Source organism: Cheilinus undulatus, linkage group 7, assembly GCF_018320785.1.
Source record: "Cheilinus undulatus linkage group 7, ASM1832078v1, whole genome shotgun sequence".
Taxonomy (NCBI): domain Eukaryota; kingdom Metazoa; phylum Chordata; class Actinopteri; order Labriformes; family Labridae; genus Cheilinus; species Cheilinus undulatus.
Genome location: NC_054871.1, coordinates 10,760,010 through 10,775,985, shown reverse-complemented (window position 1 = coordinate 10,775,985; position 15,976 = coordinate 10,760,010). Strand labels below are relative to the sequence as shown.

Sequence of the window (15,976 nt, the reverse complement as noted above, 5' to 3'; positions counted from 1 at the left end):
CGACTTTCAATCCCCACCCCTGGTCACAGGTGTGTGTCCAATTTGCTCCCACTACTCAGTCGCTGACGTGTAAATGTTTATGGATGCATTTGAATGGGATTAGCACACAATAATGACCACCCTCGACAGTCCTCTCTGCTGTCAGGAGTGTGAATATGGAGTGAATTGGTGAGAACGGGTAAGTGTGCCTTGTAGTGTGAAAGTGCTTTGAGTAGTCATATGAATAGAAAAGCCCAAGTGGGGAAGGTGAGCATCCGGCATGTGTGAAACCAGCTCAGTCAGTGTATGTCCATCTTTGAATGCATCCTCTAAAAATCAGAACAAACTGCACTTCTGACTTAAAGTTCATTTGCTATTTAAACAATGTGAGTATGTTGAATAAAAATGACAACTGTGTCAAGTGGGAAACAGGAAAGACAACTCCACTGCACACCAAGACACTTAGAGTATAGCATACGATAGGGCTGCTACTTTTTAATGAGCATAGGTGTCAGGAATTACCTTAAGATGACAAAATTTATTTACCAGGTAAAAGAACACCCTTCAAATTATGCAGAACTGGTAACATTTTGTCAGTTACAGGCTTTGGGATATTCAACTCCACTTAAAGGGAGGCGACAGAAAAAAAGACGAAGCCACATCAGTGAAATACCTGAACAGGTTAACACTAATGCTAAAGCAGTAAAGTCAACATAGACCAAGGCTAGATAAACACCAACAGGTCATTCCTCTCTAGACCTCAAGCGTGACATGAAAAAGATGCTTGTCTGATAGGACTTCAGCCCATATATCCAAAACATCCCTTGCACAGTTAAACATATACATAAAAATCCATAGGTCTGTTTATTCACTTGCCTTGGACATAAGCCAAGCTTGTTCAGTGAGGAAAAACTGATGATGTTTTTAGAGCTGTGGATGTTTCTACTGCAGCATGTGTGTGCCCGATCACTGGGCTGTATAATGAAGGAACCTCTGTGAGGCCAATGATCAGATAAGGCTTTTATTGAATGCCACTGATTCCTGCTTATACACAGATACACACACTGAGACACTGAACCAAGAGAGGCGTTCAGGGGCCACAGCATTCCCCAGATTCCAGAGGAGCTCAAGGGAGAGCAAAGATAGGCTAGAGCATCCACAAAGGAGAAGAAATACAAACAGCAGCCCACTTCCTGGTGTGGGCAGAAGCCTCAAGATAGTCAGAAAAATATTGTTGACTGACATGTTTGTCTCAGTATAAATAGTATCTGCTCACTGTTGTATGGAATTAAGATAATTATTGCTCTGTGGTCTGCTGCACCAGCTGTGCATAAGTGATGTCTGAAGTTATGATGTAACGTCCACACCAAACTCTGTGTTGAAACTAGTTAGGATGTAATTTAATTGTTTGGTTACACCACAGAGACATAGGGTTCATCTTCACCAGTAGAGCTAACATCCAAACCAAGTGTAAATTCTGTAGCAGGGAGAACGAACATCCAAACTATGCTTCATTTGAACTCGTAGAGCTGGTTTAATCCTAATAGGAACAACTAGAGCTGGGACTATTTTATTAAATCAACGGTATGCCTATATAAATCAGTGTAGACAAGAGGAGATCCTTATAATACAATTAATAATTTGGGCCTTGTAGAACGGCTGTCAGACTTTGTTTTGGATGATTCAAAAAAGGCAGGAAGGCCCAGACTTCAGCAGAGCTCTGACAAAACACAGGAAAGTTAGAGGGTCAGAAAACAGCTACTGTTAGGAATGTAAGAGCAGGAACATGTCTTCCATAAGAAGCCACTTCCTCTTTATCAAGGAGGTAATGCACCGAGGTGTTGTGTAGATGACTTTCTATAAAGGCAGTCAGGACTATTAGAAGTACTACATTAAGAAACTAGAAAAGCACTCAGAGAGTGCAGACCTCTGCCATTAGCCCTATCTCCCAATAGTAAAGAATCATTTAAAAAATTCCTGGATCCAGACGGTGATCTGGATCACTCCCAAAATCTAATCAGTTCTTCCTTATGCCATTTCTGACATTTCCTGAAAATGTCATCAAAACCTGTTCATAAATTTTTGAGTTACGTTGGTAACAAACTAACAAACCCTGCCGATCACATAAGCTCCTTGGCGGAGGTAAAAAGATCCATCTTTAGGTGTGTATGACAGAGGCTCTAAAGGGAGACAGACTGTTACACACAACACAATTGAAGCTTTGCTCTCAAGAAAGTTTTTTTGGCACATGGGAAAACTGTGTCAACATGTGAAAACTTTTTACCCCCTCACAGAGGCGACACAAACCCACTGATGAACACGCAATACTTTCTAGTGATTGCAAGACACGTTCCCCAGAGCATGCAATACCTTCTCATGCTCACAGGAGGATTTGTAATGGGCACAAGATGGTTTCTGTATACAAATGCAACATAATTTGTTTCCCCAAAAACATATTTAATCATATGATGGGAGGCAAATATTTTAACGGTCCTCTAAAAAAATCAGACTAACTTAATATGCATTTAGTGATCTCTGGTATTTCACACATTATAAGGCTAAGCATGCTTTGAAAGATTAAAGATAGCTTTGATAGTGGACGCCTGTCAAGTTTGGTGTGAACATCTGGGGTAATTAGAATGTTTAAATGTATGTGTGTGGAGCTCTTAAGCTACCAGACTGTTACAGAAATGACAAAGCTGTTTGATGTCAGCATGGACTCCTCATGAGGATAAACGTCTGTATGCATACGCCTCCCATCTGGGAACAAAATCTGGTCCTCACAAAGGTTACCCGTTTATTTTAAGACTGCTCTTGGTTTTGTTATCACTGTTGGGAGAGTGAAGGTTTAAGAATCCACATAAAGAAATTCTAGTTAAACTTTGATAACTTTGGATTGATTTTTATCTCATCTGATTATGTAAGCAGATAATAACCATAAGAATTTATGCAATAGACAGTTGTGAGCCTTAACAACAGTATTGACTGCCTTATTTAACACAAAGCAAAGAGAATGTGTTTGAAAAAGAGTAAGGTGAAGCTTATTACTTAAGGTCGGTCAGAAAATGCATTACTGCTGATTAACATTTGATGTGTAAGTTAACTGATCCCCCAAAAAACCCAGTGAGTGGACCCTCCCTAGCTGTGATTTGTTGATATCAGTGCATGTGAGTTGGACCAGTAGTGTTGCTGCTTGCGTCCGAGCTACTGGTTTTGGGGCTGTAAAGGATGTCAAGGGTATCGATGTTCAAGGGATTTATTAATGCAACTTTTTAACCCCTTTTCATCACTGTTTCTGCTTAATTTTTGCCAAAATATGTTTCAATCCAACTTTTGCCTTTTTAACCAATTTTTGCAACATTTACATCTTTTTCACTACTTTAATCACCAATTTTTGCCACTTTTGACCCATATTTGCCACTTTATCACTGTTTTTCATCATCGTCCACCCATTTTTGCCTTTTGTAATCCACTCTGCCTATTTCCACCTTTATTTTACAATTATTTAATTATTATCCCCTCAATGTTCTTTCACGTCCTTCTACTATATTCTCAGGTATCCCGGCGTTTGTGCAAATCATGGCTTTGTGATGAAGTCTGACATTACTTTCCAAGTGGTTTCCTTGATCATTCACACTGTTAATATCACAAAAAGGTAACCCTGTTGTAAATTAAACATTTACTACAGCATAAAAAAATTGCTGTTGCTTTGATTTATTTATTATTCAATATAATATACAATTATAAAAGCCTAAATCTACAATGAACTATGATTTTCCTGACCTCCATGGGCCCCCCATTTGGCTGGCCCCCAGAAGTTACTTTATCCCCTCTTGTGAGCAGCCTTGATGGCATATTGTGTTAACAATACGTCTTCACTGATATCAGAACTCACTTGTCCACCTCTTTTGAAAAAACAACCAGCTCACTCTCATGGCTGTTTTTGGTTTAGTGTCACTACCTTCTGTTTGCAGTGAAACAAATTAGCCAGAGGCTAAAAGACTAGCAGGCATCTTTAACAGCTTTTCTCCCTCATTTTGCCACCAAGATGTTTTTAAAGGAAATAGTGGTATAATTACCCCTTGTGTATAGTTACTTCTTATGTGCAATTTCTTCAGCATAATCAAGATTGTAAGGGCGGGCAAACACAAGTCAATCAAATGTGAGTCTTTGTTGTTCACAGGTGCTTTATGTTAAAGCTAAAATATCAGAAAGATGAATAGGATGGACCAGCTAAAACCAGATCTCCCTACCTTAAGACACTCTTTTGTTCTTCCAAGCACAGCCATCTGCTTACTTAAAATTAATTAGCTCTGACAAGCACAATGACACACAAAAACACACACACTTTCACAAACTGCTCTAAGCTGTAGTAAACGCTGGCATAAGCACACTCGCACAAAGCACCGAGGTATCATCAATACTGACGAAATATGCACACGCATCACATTTTGTGCCGAACATCTTCACAGGCACACAGATTCACACCCTCAGTAGCAGCGCTGGGTCAAATTCAGGGCAGTGTGTCTTCAAGACAGCCTGTATGACTAACAGCCTGAGGCAGATGTGTGAGACACGGCTGGACAGAGTTCACAGTCACTGTGGTCAGCTCTGGTGAACAATGGGAGCTGTCTCAGGCTTTGTGTGAAATGAGTAATGGTGTTTTCTGCATTGTTAACAAATGGACAGTTATGAAAATGAGACAACAACAATGCTGGATCATGTAATTATCATGCATCATTCCCTTACAACTTTCCCCTCCTTATGAAAGTTTGTTTTGTTTTTTAAAAAGCACCGCAGACAGGCATATAAAGACATTCATCATGTAAAAATAGGACACTTATTAAAGAGATCTTACCCTCCGTTCACCCCGACAAACTTCAAGTTTTTCTTTGCTCCCTTGTTCCCCTGCTTGTCAGCAACACCATCTTTCTTCATGATAGATTTGAGACCTGAAGATGAAGAGGGGAGACAGGGGTGAAGAGAGGGAGATGGGTGGGAAAATTTCATTACATCTTTGTGGAGCAAGTTAGATTTCTTGTATGTGGATGCATTTGTCCAAATATGTTGTACTCTGGTATTGCTCAAATGTCTCCATACCTAAACAAAAGAACACTATTATGGATTATCCTAGTCTGCATAAACAATGGTTTACATTTAGATAAGGAAAATAGCATTTTAATAAGAACTAAACAGGGGAAAACCTTGAGCTAATACGCCATGAACCACTGACAGATTTTTTATACTTGTTTGATGAGTGCAAAAGCACATAAAAAAATCAAAGAATGAGCTGAAAATGACCCATGGATACACTGAAGTCTTGGATGTTTTCAAGAATTACATCAAACTTGAGTGGTCTTTTATATTTCCTTCATTATGAAGCTAAAATAAACACCAGAAACCGTGGACAAATGTGATGTAACCTAGTACTTTGTGAACCCCCTTTTTAATACCTTTGTATTTTAGCCAACATTATTTTTGGTCTTTTGGAACCAGAATTGACCTTTTTTTTCAACATAGACTTGTAGGGGTGTTAAAGATTCCACTTGACATCATCTGCCATTATTTTTCTATATTTTACTATTGTAATTGAATTAATACTGTTAGAAAGGTAATTTCACAAGTTTCTACTGGAACTGCTACTTTGTGTAGCATGAGCTCCCTCTGCTGGGACCCCTGCAGACATCAGCTTTCCAGCCTGTATACTGTTGCCAGTCTGCATTATGTGTTTACCTGGTAAACTGATCTGAAATAAGCTCTACCAAATAAGGATGTTTTTCTTGATTAAAGTAGTATTTAGTCATATAATATATCAGTGAAATTCTCTGAGATCAATATCAAACATTTCTGAGATTGATTTGCTATAGAGTAATTTAGGCTAATTGTACTGTTATGCTTTGCTAGCTAAATCATAGCTTCAATTTGATCTCCATTGTGTAGCCTCTAAATGAACAGCCAGCTAAATTATCATGCCTGTATGCCAGCTACAGTGGCATTTTGTCTTTGGGACGCTCTTTTGTATGTACATAGGGGCCATTCTTGTGACATCTCAAGGGACTGTGTTTGCACTGTTTGGCAATTGCATACCTTCCATCAGCATATGACTGTCAGGTGGTAGCTCTTTGTTCTTTCTCTTTAGCATTTTTTTTAGCTTATTACTCCAAGACTGAATGTGAGATACCTAATATCTTTTGTCATACAAATAAACCCCTGGTGCCTGGTTCACCACACTACACAGCACATAATTGTTAAGTGACTTCCTAGAGCAACAGGCTCCCATTGTACTGACAAGTCAATCTGATTCTGCACAACATGGGACAACAATTTATATGAATTAAACACTGCAGAGAAGAAGAGTTGAAACTAGGACCTTTCACCAGAGACCAGTTAGGAAGATGTTTACTAAAGTAACAGGTGGTGACTTTCTCATATGCACTCTAAAAAGTAAAACTTTATTAATGTATGGCGAACAAATTTTTGAATTGTTAGGTGCACTTTTTAAAACTGGATTAGTTGGTACAGCACATTATGTTGGATGTCTTGAATTATGCAAGATATAAACCAAGTGAACATAGTCAACATTTTCTGGGGTCTAAACTTAAATAGTCAGTTCAACTACATTTGTTGAGTCAACTGAAATATATATTTCTACTGGAGAACAGTTCTGCCAACTCAGAATTTTAGCCATGAGCATGTCAACTAAATGGCATCATGAAATATTAAGATGGGCCCCTCAACTCGAAAAAGGCTAGGATATGTGTTTCTTAACTATTTTAAATTGTGCCCTCATATTCATTTTAATAGTGTGGTCTTGAACCCTGTGGAGTAACCCTCTGCTGGCAGTTAGACAGAAAGCAGCTATAAGGCACCTCTACTATGTCTTATTCATGGCTTTCAGTCACGTGACCGCATGAAGGTCTAGAGGGAAAAAAAGTTTAGAACAGGGACTGCTACCATTCAATAGTACATGGCGCAGCAGCATTGTTATCCTGTTCTCCATCTTTAAATCGAACATTCATGTTTAAATCAACCAAAACACAGATAAAGGTTAGATATTAATCCTTACTGTCACTTCAGACTCGAACATGGCGGCTCTGGCACTAAAACCAGAAAAAGTATGAGCCAGAACTCTGCTTTGGAGACAGCTCAGTGGTTTACATTGCTAACTTTGATGCTGGAGATTCTCATACTTTAATCAAGTTAAAACTATATTTTTAGCGTGGATTAGGAGAAAGTTGTTCAATGTGACTGTTTACTGTAACCTACAGAGACAGATGAGTGTCTAACAGCATTAATCTGCTATTCTCTCCTCTCTGGGATTTCTTTCACAGATGGCGCTTTGTAGAAGTATTACCTGGGCTTGTGTTCTCATTAGATCAGCATCCAGCTGAGCAACAACTGCTTCCATTCAAAAGCCTAAAAATAAAAACATGTAGTTCGCACTCGAGACTGTCAACTTCTCCACAGTGTACAGAATGAAAGGTGGTTTGGTGAGTGTGCAACGTCATTTAAAAGATGTAAATATACAGCCCATGCTACAAACATGAGGCCATGGATAGTGCATTATTTCACCCTCTTGATCATTTTACCCTTTTATAAATCAATCATGTTCAATATTATCTGTCTTTTTGACAAAAAATAAATAAAAATATAAACCTCTTAAATGTCAAAGTGAAAACAGATTTCACATAAGTAATTCCAATTAAATAAAAATTATGTAATGCAAAATAAATGACTGCATAAATATTCACCCCCTTTAACTTGACAAACGTAATTCAGTAGAGGTCCAGCCAATTGGAGCAACTAGTCTCACAATTAGTGAAATGGGGATCACCTGAGACCACTGAATGTGTTAGTCAGTATTGCTGGCTATTATTACACCATGAAGACAAAAGAACACTCGAAGCAACTCATACAGAAGAAGTCAGGAGTGTAAGTCAGGGGATGGATACAAAAACCATTCCAAGGTACTAAACATCTCACAGATTCCAGTGAAATCTATCATCAAGAAATGGAAGAAAAATGGCACGTGTATAAATCTGCCTAGATCAGGCCACCCTCGTAACTGAGCAGCTGAGATGGGAGTGACTCTGTATAACAACTGTTGCCCAGATTCTTTACCAGAAGCTTTATGGGAGAGTGGCAAAGAGAAAGCTACTGCTGAAGAAAACTTGTATGAAATCTTGACAAGAGTTTGCCAAAAGGCACATGGGAGATAAGTGGAAGAAAGTTCTTCAGTCTGATGAGACCGAAAAAATTGAGCTTTTTGGCCAACAGTCAAGATGTTATGTTTAGCAGACACATCACCACAAACACACCGCCCCCACTGTGAAGCACAGTGGTGGCAGCATAATGCTATGGGGATGCTTCTCAGCAGCTGGCCCTAGAAGGCTTGTACAAGTAGAGGGTAAAATGAATGCAGCAAAATACAGGAAAATCCTGGAGGACAATCTCATTCAGTCTGCAAGAGAACTAGGCTTGGAAGATTTATTTTCCAGCAAGACAATGACCTGAAGCATACAACGAAAGCTACACAGAAACAGTTTCAAGACAATAAGGGGAATGTTCTGAAGTGGCCAAGTCAAAGCCCAGACCTCAATCCAACAGAGACTTTGTGGCTGGACTTTAAAAGGAATGTTCATGCCTGATCTTTGTGCAACTTGACAGAGCTTGAGCAGTTTTGCAAAGAAGAATGGAATAAAATTGCAGTGTCCAGATGTGCAAGCCTGATTGAGACCTATCCACACAGACTCAGTGCTGTGATTGCAGCCAAAGGTGAATTTACTAATCACTGACTTGAAGGGCAAAAAAAACAACAACAAAAAAACAAATTATATTGACCACGTGGATTTAAAAAAAATCAATAATAGGGAAAAACATCCAAGTGAGTGAAAAGTATTATAAGCACTGTATACATGAAGATATATTTTATTCAAATATTATTCACTTCTCATGCAAAAGAAAAAAAGAAAAAAAAAACAAAAAGCATGAAAAGACAATCAAAACAGCTTTGAATAGAGTTCAAGTGAGTCAGAAATCTAAACGCTGTGTAAAAGCAATGTATCGGGCTGATTATTGGAAGGTTGTGTGACCACAGAAAATAATGGTTTGCACATGTTGGCTGTTTTCCCTCGTGTGAGTGCAAACCGTATGTCTATTTGCATGTTGGTGTGTCACTGTGTGAATGCATTAGGACATTTATAGCACGGTTGATATTGAAGAGCCTCTGGATGCAATTACAAGCAAGTACAGCTCATCAAATATTGTGGAATCCCTGCGTTGGTAGAGAACAGGAAAGCTTAGGGCCCCATCTGTGTCCATTTCATACAAAGGCAACTATAAAACAATCTGCATGAACAAAACCATGCTGCCAAGAAAAATGGCTTGTCTTAACAGCAGTGTCTGACAATTATGTGTCTTAAAATCACAATTTGATTTCGTAGAACAACAAAGAAGTCTAAATTTGTTCCAATTGAATCGATCCACTGATGTGATTACTTCTACCTTGGCTCTGTGACCACCCAAAGTATTTCCAGAGCGATAAACATGAATCAGGATTAAAGGCCTTGATGACAATATACAACCTTGACATTGTCAGGCATTCTTATGTACGTAACGGCCCCATAATTGATCCTGTATGGGCTTCTTTGCTGACTCCTCTTGGCTCTCAGCCTGGTATTGCTGTCTTAGTTGTGCCTGACAGCAGACACAGTGCAGAGGCTCTGTGATGTTTTATGCAAGGACATAAGGATGTGGCTTTGAGCCAAGAAAGAAACACAGGCTGAAACGATCCCTGCGACCACCATGCTTTTAGATCTCGTACATCTCAGGAGATAGCATGAAGGAAAGGGGGAGTTCAGAACATATTTGGCATGTTAATACAGCTGTCTTCTAATAAATAAAACAGCAGTGTAATTTAACCTTCCCTCACCATGTCAGAGAGACTCCAAGATATTTCACTCATCCTTGAAATTCTCTGAAGCTTAAGTCGATTCTCTGATGAATGGGATAAGTGAGAGTTTTCAACGCTACACAGAAAAACACAGGAGTAATTTGAGGTTAAAGAAGGCAGGCTAGACATCTCACACGTAAACCTACAAATCTTGAGAGAACACAAATCTTGGCACACACATTCACATAAAACACTTCAGATCACTCTGAACTCTCAACGCTGAACTTCAAACGAACTCTGAGAATAAAATATGTGTGTGATAGTGGAGCGATTCTGTGTTTCAGCTCCTGGGCCAGAAACAGAAGAGCCAGACATCAAGGGAGGAAAGCCAGGCATTGTCTGTTTGATGTCTGTTAGTGTGATAGTAGTGGGGTTTTTGCTTGGATTAGTGCTCATAGGTAGTGAACGTCCCTGCTTATGTGTGTCCCTTACTATGCAGCGTGAATAAAGAAATACCCACTTAATATGCTCTTTCAGATAACTGAACCATGCTATTATACCAGTGAGAGGTTTCCTACTCTTTTATCCACTCTGAGGCTTCCTGTGTAGATATGATTACGACTGGAACTTCAGGTGATAAGAGTGGACTGAAAAGTACGTTTCTCCTAGTGGGTCACCACTAATGGCAGTCATTTTAAAAGAAATTCACCCTTAATATCCAGTATGCTGCTTCATTTTTAAATCAGACATTTAACTAACTAATTATTTTTGAAGGTAAAAGTTATATTTTCTGAATTATCTTTGATCTGTTACCCATTATGCTGTTCACAGTTGTGCTAATAAAGCTCAACATTGTGGTGCAAGATGAAAAATTCATTCTTTTTCTCTATAATATTTAATTATTAGTCATTTCTATCCCAATTAGACCTAGTATTAGCTAGTGTAAAAAAATGGTACTGTAGAAGAGAAAAGTTTGTGAGATACAGTGTTAATTTTGGCAACTATTTTAAATTTAGTTTTAGTTTTAGTCTTTAAATGAAATGCATTTTAGTTTTAGTCACATTTTAGTCATTTCTATCCCTTTTAGTTTTAGTCTAGTTTTACTCAATGAAAACTCAAAACATTTTAGTCTAGTTTTAGTCCATAAGAAGTCCTCACATTTTAGTCTCACTTTTAGTCCAAGCATTTATTTTCTTGCATAAATCTGGTACCAAATCATGGTAGTGTGTTCTCTGCACCCTGCCAAACCTGGGATTCCTGCTTTCTACAGCTGAGAAGCAGAAGAGATACAGCTGCATTGTTTTTTTGACAGAGTTACCCACAATGGAGAAATATCATGGATTCTGGATGTCCGACGAAAACTAAATTACCTTTTAGTGTAGTTTTAGTCATCTTGAGGAAAACTAAACTTACTTTTTTCAGTTTTAGTCATCACAGATCTACTTTTGTTAGTCTTAGTCTAGTTTTTGTCATGGAAAAAAAGGCTGTCAATGAATAGTTTTAGTAGACAAAATTAAGACTGGTGAGGTAACAGCCTCTTTTCAAGACAAGCGTCAAGTGTTAATTTTGATGACTATTTTGAATTTACCTGGATACCTGGAAAATGGGACATGGGCCTGGTGCAGGTCTTGACAATGATCAGGGGGACAGAACAGTTCAAGGCCGAGGCTGACACAGTGAAGCACTCATACTAGCTATTCTAAAAGACTATTTAAATTTAGTATTATTTGTTAGATTTAAATGCATTTTAGTTGTGGGGACATTATAGTCATTTTCAATCTTGAAAATTTCACTCTAGCTTTAGTCAACAAAAACTCAAAAGCATTGTAGTCCAGTTAAATTTTAGTCTCTACTTTTAGTCTTAATTTCTTTCATTTGAATTAATGTTAATCTCTAATTTAAATGCACAATCAATGCTTTCATCACCTTAAAGTGTACTGAGGAAAATACTGACGTATCTTGATGGCTGTCTTACTTCATCTCAGCTTGTGTTTCAATAGATAATATGCACAGTGGAGAAATATCATGGGTTTTGAATGTCCAGCATTGAAGAGGTATTTATGGCCTAATAGGAAACAGAAATCTCCAGCACCACTTGCAGTTTAGAGTAGGGATGTTCAAATATCATTTTTTCCTTCCCGGTACGATTCTGATACCATTCTGTGTTGGGTTTCGGCTGATACAGAGTACTGATCCAATACCAGTGTGAACTTTCTGGACTAACTGTGCAGAGTAGCAAATAATTTATGACCTATATTTGACTCAGAACATGACTCAACAATTAGAACCATAATGTACATCATCTCTGTGACCCTAAAGTTGTTTTTCCTGCTGATTATTGAGTTTTACTCCTAAATATTAGAGTAACAATAATACAGGGGGCTGCATCACAGGCTCTCTCTATATAATATGCTCTATCTGGACAGCATGACGTGATTATGGAACAGCCTGCTGGCTGACAGACCCTCACAGAGTACACAATATGATGGTTAGCATTCGAGCTAGCGGTAATAAACGATCGTGATTCAATTAAAAAGGATAAAAGACATTCAATGTCATGTTTACTGGTGTGGATCTAATAACGACAGTTCCACAAAGTCACAATAGCTCCAGGCTCGCTGAAAATGCTGGGATTCAAAGGTATCAATAGTGTCAATGGGAAGACCCTATGGCTAGCTTCAAGAGGAAAAACAAGTAAGAGGCGATGATTTATGGCTCAGAAGTTATTTAACTTTTGATAAACTGTATCACTTCTTGTAGTGTACAACAGCACTGGTCCGGAAGGCATTTTAACGATCACATTCAGAGAAAAAACTGTCATGCAGCCACCATTGTTTGCTGCTGCAGTGGGTCCTTTGGTTCTTCTTCTCTGCTCTAAAACGGTTGCCCATGCATGACGTGCTTTCTGGCAGCAAAGAAGAACTGATTTCTGGTTTATAGCACTAACAGCTAGCATGGCTAAACAAAGCAAAATATAAAGCTAAACCAAACAGTATCAGATCAGTGCATGAACTCGTGTACCCACAGATACCAATACCTTTTAAGCAGTATCAGACGTATTTCTGATACTGGTATCGGAATCGGAACAACCCTAGTTTAGAGAGTTTTTGTCATCGAAGATCTGTCTTTGGCTAATCTTAGTCTCCTCTTGCATATGGAATCATAAATATGTCTACAACACTTGATTACTGTTGACTGTTAATGACAATAATGCATGCTGCCATAGTATGAAGAAATGTATACATAAAGTACTATATACTAGAGAATTATCATTTAGAATGTAAACACTTCATTTAACATAACGCTACATATATTGTTCAAAGTTTGAAAAAAACTATCCCTACATGACTGAAATCAACCACAGTGGCTTGTGGGATATGCTGTTCTTTTATCCTCTGAAACAAACATGTACACAGTCTTGTATCTTTACTTTTTTTCTCCATTTTCAATTTCTGTTTTTGCGCCAAGTCAAATGTTTAACAGCCAAGAGTATTCAGGTAGCTGGTTAGCTTGGTTCATACATTAAAAGCGCTGTAATAAAGACTTTGCAAAATGTCTGGAGAATATGAAGTGATTTTTACTTCTGGAACCAGAGCAGCTGTTGAGCTTTATAACCAGACACAGTTAAATTAGTGGCTTTTACTGTGTTTTAACTGTTTTACTTACTCTGAGATTATATCAGTATTGCAGAATTCCAGATTCAAGGACCTGAAGATTTGACCTACCTAAATCATGGATATCTGTAAAAGCTTGTTTTAAAAGGATTGATTTAAAAAAAAAAATAGAGAATTTGACCAATGAAAATGTGGGTTGATAGTTCTAAAGCTTCATGCTGATATTTGTGTTAAGCTTAACAAACAGACAACAATGACCCATGTAAGCTGTTCGTGTTTGTGCAGACTGTGCATGCATACAGAGTATGATACACTGATAGCCACCAGCTAACAGTACAGCTAACGATACTAAAGAAAAAACCCATGAGTGGTGATGTAACATATTAAAGCTGCTTTGAAGTGCATAAGGTTATATCGAATGGTGTGCAACATCCTTTGACAAAACCCAGCCAACCTTACTACAAAATTCTAATTTGGTTGAATAAAAGTTTTAAATGCATTTAATCAGCTAGTCCAAAGGTATGAAAATACTCCAGAAGCAGTCGAAATTTGCACAATGCATTAAAAAATAATTGCAGCATCACCAGGTGAATGGTTTAAAACTGGTTTGCCAGCCAAGTGTGATTAATGTTAACAGTGCTAGCACAGCTACACAGCAAAAACTGGAGTGTTAAATTCTCAGTGTTGAACATTTCAGTGTTGATTTTAACACTCAGAGTGTTATTTTAACTCTATTCAGAGTAAATGGTCTTCAGTGTTGGAGTTATTTGACAGTGTTAATGCACCAGTGTTACTCTAACACTGTAGAGTGTCAATTGATCCAAGCCCCGCCCACTGCATTTTCAAATCTGGAGGGTCAGAGTTTTCCCATCATGCCTTTGTGCAGTATGTATTGATGTGTTTTAGATGTTTTAGATGTATTCAGATGTCTAGCTGTGTTTAAGTGTTGCCTGTTGTACAGGGATCACTGCTGGGATTCACTTGCACATGTTTCTTGAATTATCTTGAGTTCTTAAGTTTTTGATGTTTAATACTTTTGCACCATGAGTGTAGTTGTCTGCTAGGTTGATTACCTCCTGACTGTGAGAACAGCTTTATCAAAAATATTGGAGAGAGTGCAGTCTATCAACTCAGAGCATGTTTCAGCTCTAAGTCTGCCCCATTGCTCCATGACTGCCATAAAATACCTCATGTTGCTTCAGTTATACAATGTGGGGTGGCAATCAATGGTATCGGGTGTACCTGATTTAAATTTCTTTGAGAGACTTGCATGTCTTGTATCCTGTTATTAATAGATAATATTCTACACCCACTGGAGTTAATTGTAATACACTCACTAGTGTTATCGCAACAGAGTTACATGAAGTCCAGTAGAGTTGAATTTTTTAACACTGACACCAGTGTAGAGTACTATCAACACTACTCTGTGTAAATTTTTAACACCATACAGTGTTGGAGTAACACTGGTTCAGTGTAAAAAAAAGTAACACTTTGAAAAGTGTTAAAATAACACTCAAAAGTGTGGACACATATAAACACTTTTCTAGTGTTAGATTTAACACTCTCAGTGTTAATCTAACACTGGCGATTTTGCTGTGTAGCCTTCTGTCCTTCTTGCAGGTCAGCATCCATATTCCTTTACTGAATGTAGATGCTGACTGCCTCGACTGAGTGGTTATACATGAGTTTAAGATGACAGAGCCTAAAAATAACTTTATCTCTATTTTCTATGTCAAATTACTGCCAGACTGTGCTGCTCATATGAGATGCTATCAACGCTGTTCTCTCCCTTTACTTATTTACTCCAGGGTAGAGGAACATAATGGCAATATGGCAATAGTCATTACCCGGTATTCATAATTATCATTTTGTTGAGATTTTACTGGCTGAGTGAAATAATTTTCTATGCAAATTATCCAAGCTTCAGAAGAAGATGCTACAGCTGGAGAGTTTGGCAGAAAAAATAATTGGTAAATAGACCTAACAGCGGTAATATAATCACTCATTAGAAGGGGAGATAGACATTTTCTTTCAACTAGACCACTGAAAGTAATTGAGATTGTACAAATAGACTTGGCTCCAAATTAATAAGTCCATGTCCCTCAGATTCATTAGCTGGGAAACTATCAGAAAATTAAGTACCTGAAGGAGTGAGAAGTGTTATGTTTCACAAAAGGAGGAAAAATACACTTTTTCTGGTGTTTTTGTTTTTTATTATTAAATAAAATGTAGTGTCAAACTGTTATCCCGTAATGAAGACAGCATTTCATGTTTTTGTGGTTGGCTGCATTATATCCTGACAAATGTCAATCTTGGAACACTTTTTTCAGTGCAGATAATACAAATAGGTTGCTACAGCAATCACCATTGAAATCTATGGTCTTCAGAATTAAATCAAATGGGGTTAAATTGTCTAAGAAAGCATGCAAAATTGCAACCAATACCCTTCAAGCTACCAAACCCTATCATCCTTGCCCTAATTATACGCAAT

General features: G+C 38.0%; 1 protein-coding gene across 7 annotated transcripts in view; it reads right to left on the bottom strand.

Annotated features, from left to right (window-relative positions):
- Positions 1 to 15,976, bottom strand: part of kank4 (KN motif and ankyrin repeat domains 4) — a 170,576-nt gene that overhangs the window by 29,144 nt on the left and 125,456 nt on the right. For all 7 annotated transcript variants that reach the window (XM_041790798.1, XM_041790797.1, XM_041790800.1 and 4 more), the window contains one exon: positions 4,838 to 4,931. In XM_041790798.1, the coding sequence (XP_041646732.1) occupies positions 4,838 to 4,931 (94 nt within the window). The remainder of the gene's footprint in view (positions 1 to 4,837; positions 4,932 to 15,976) is intronic.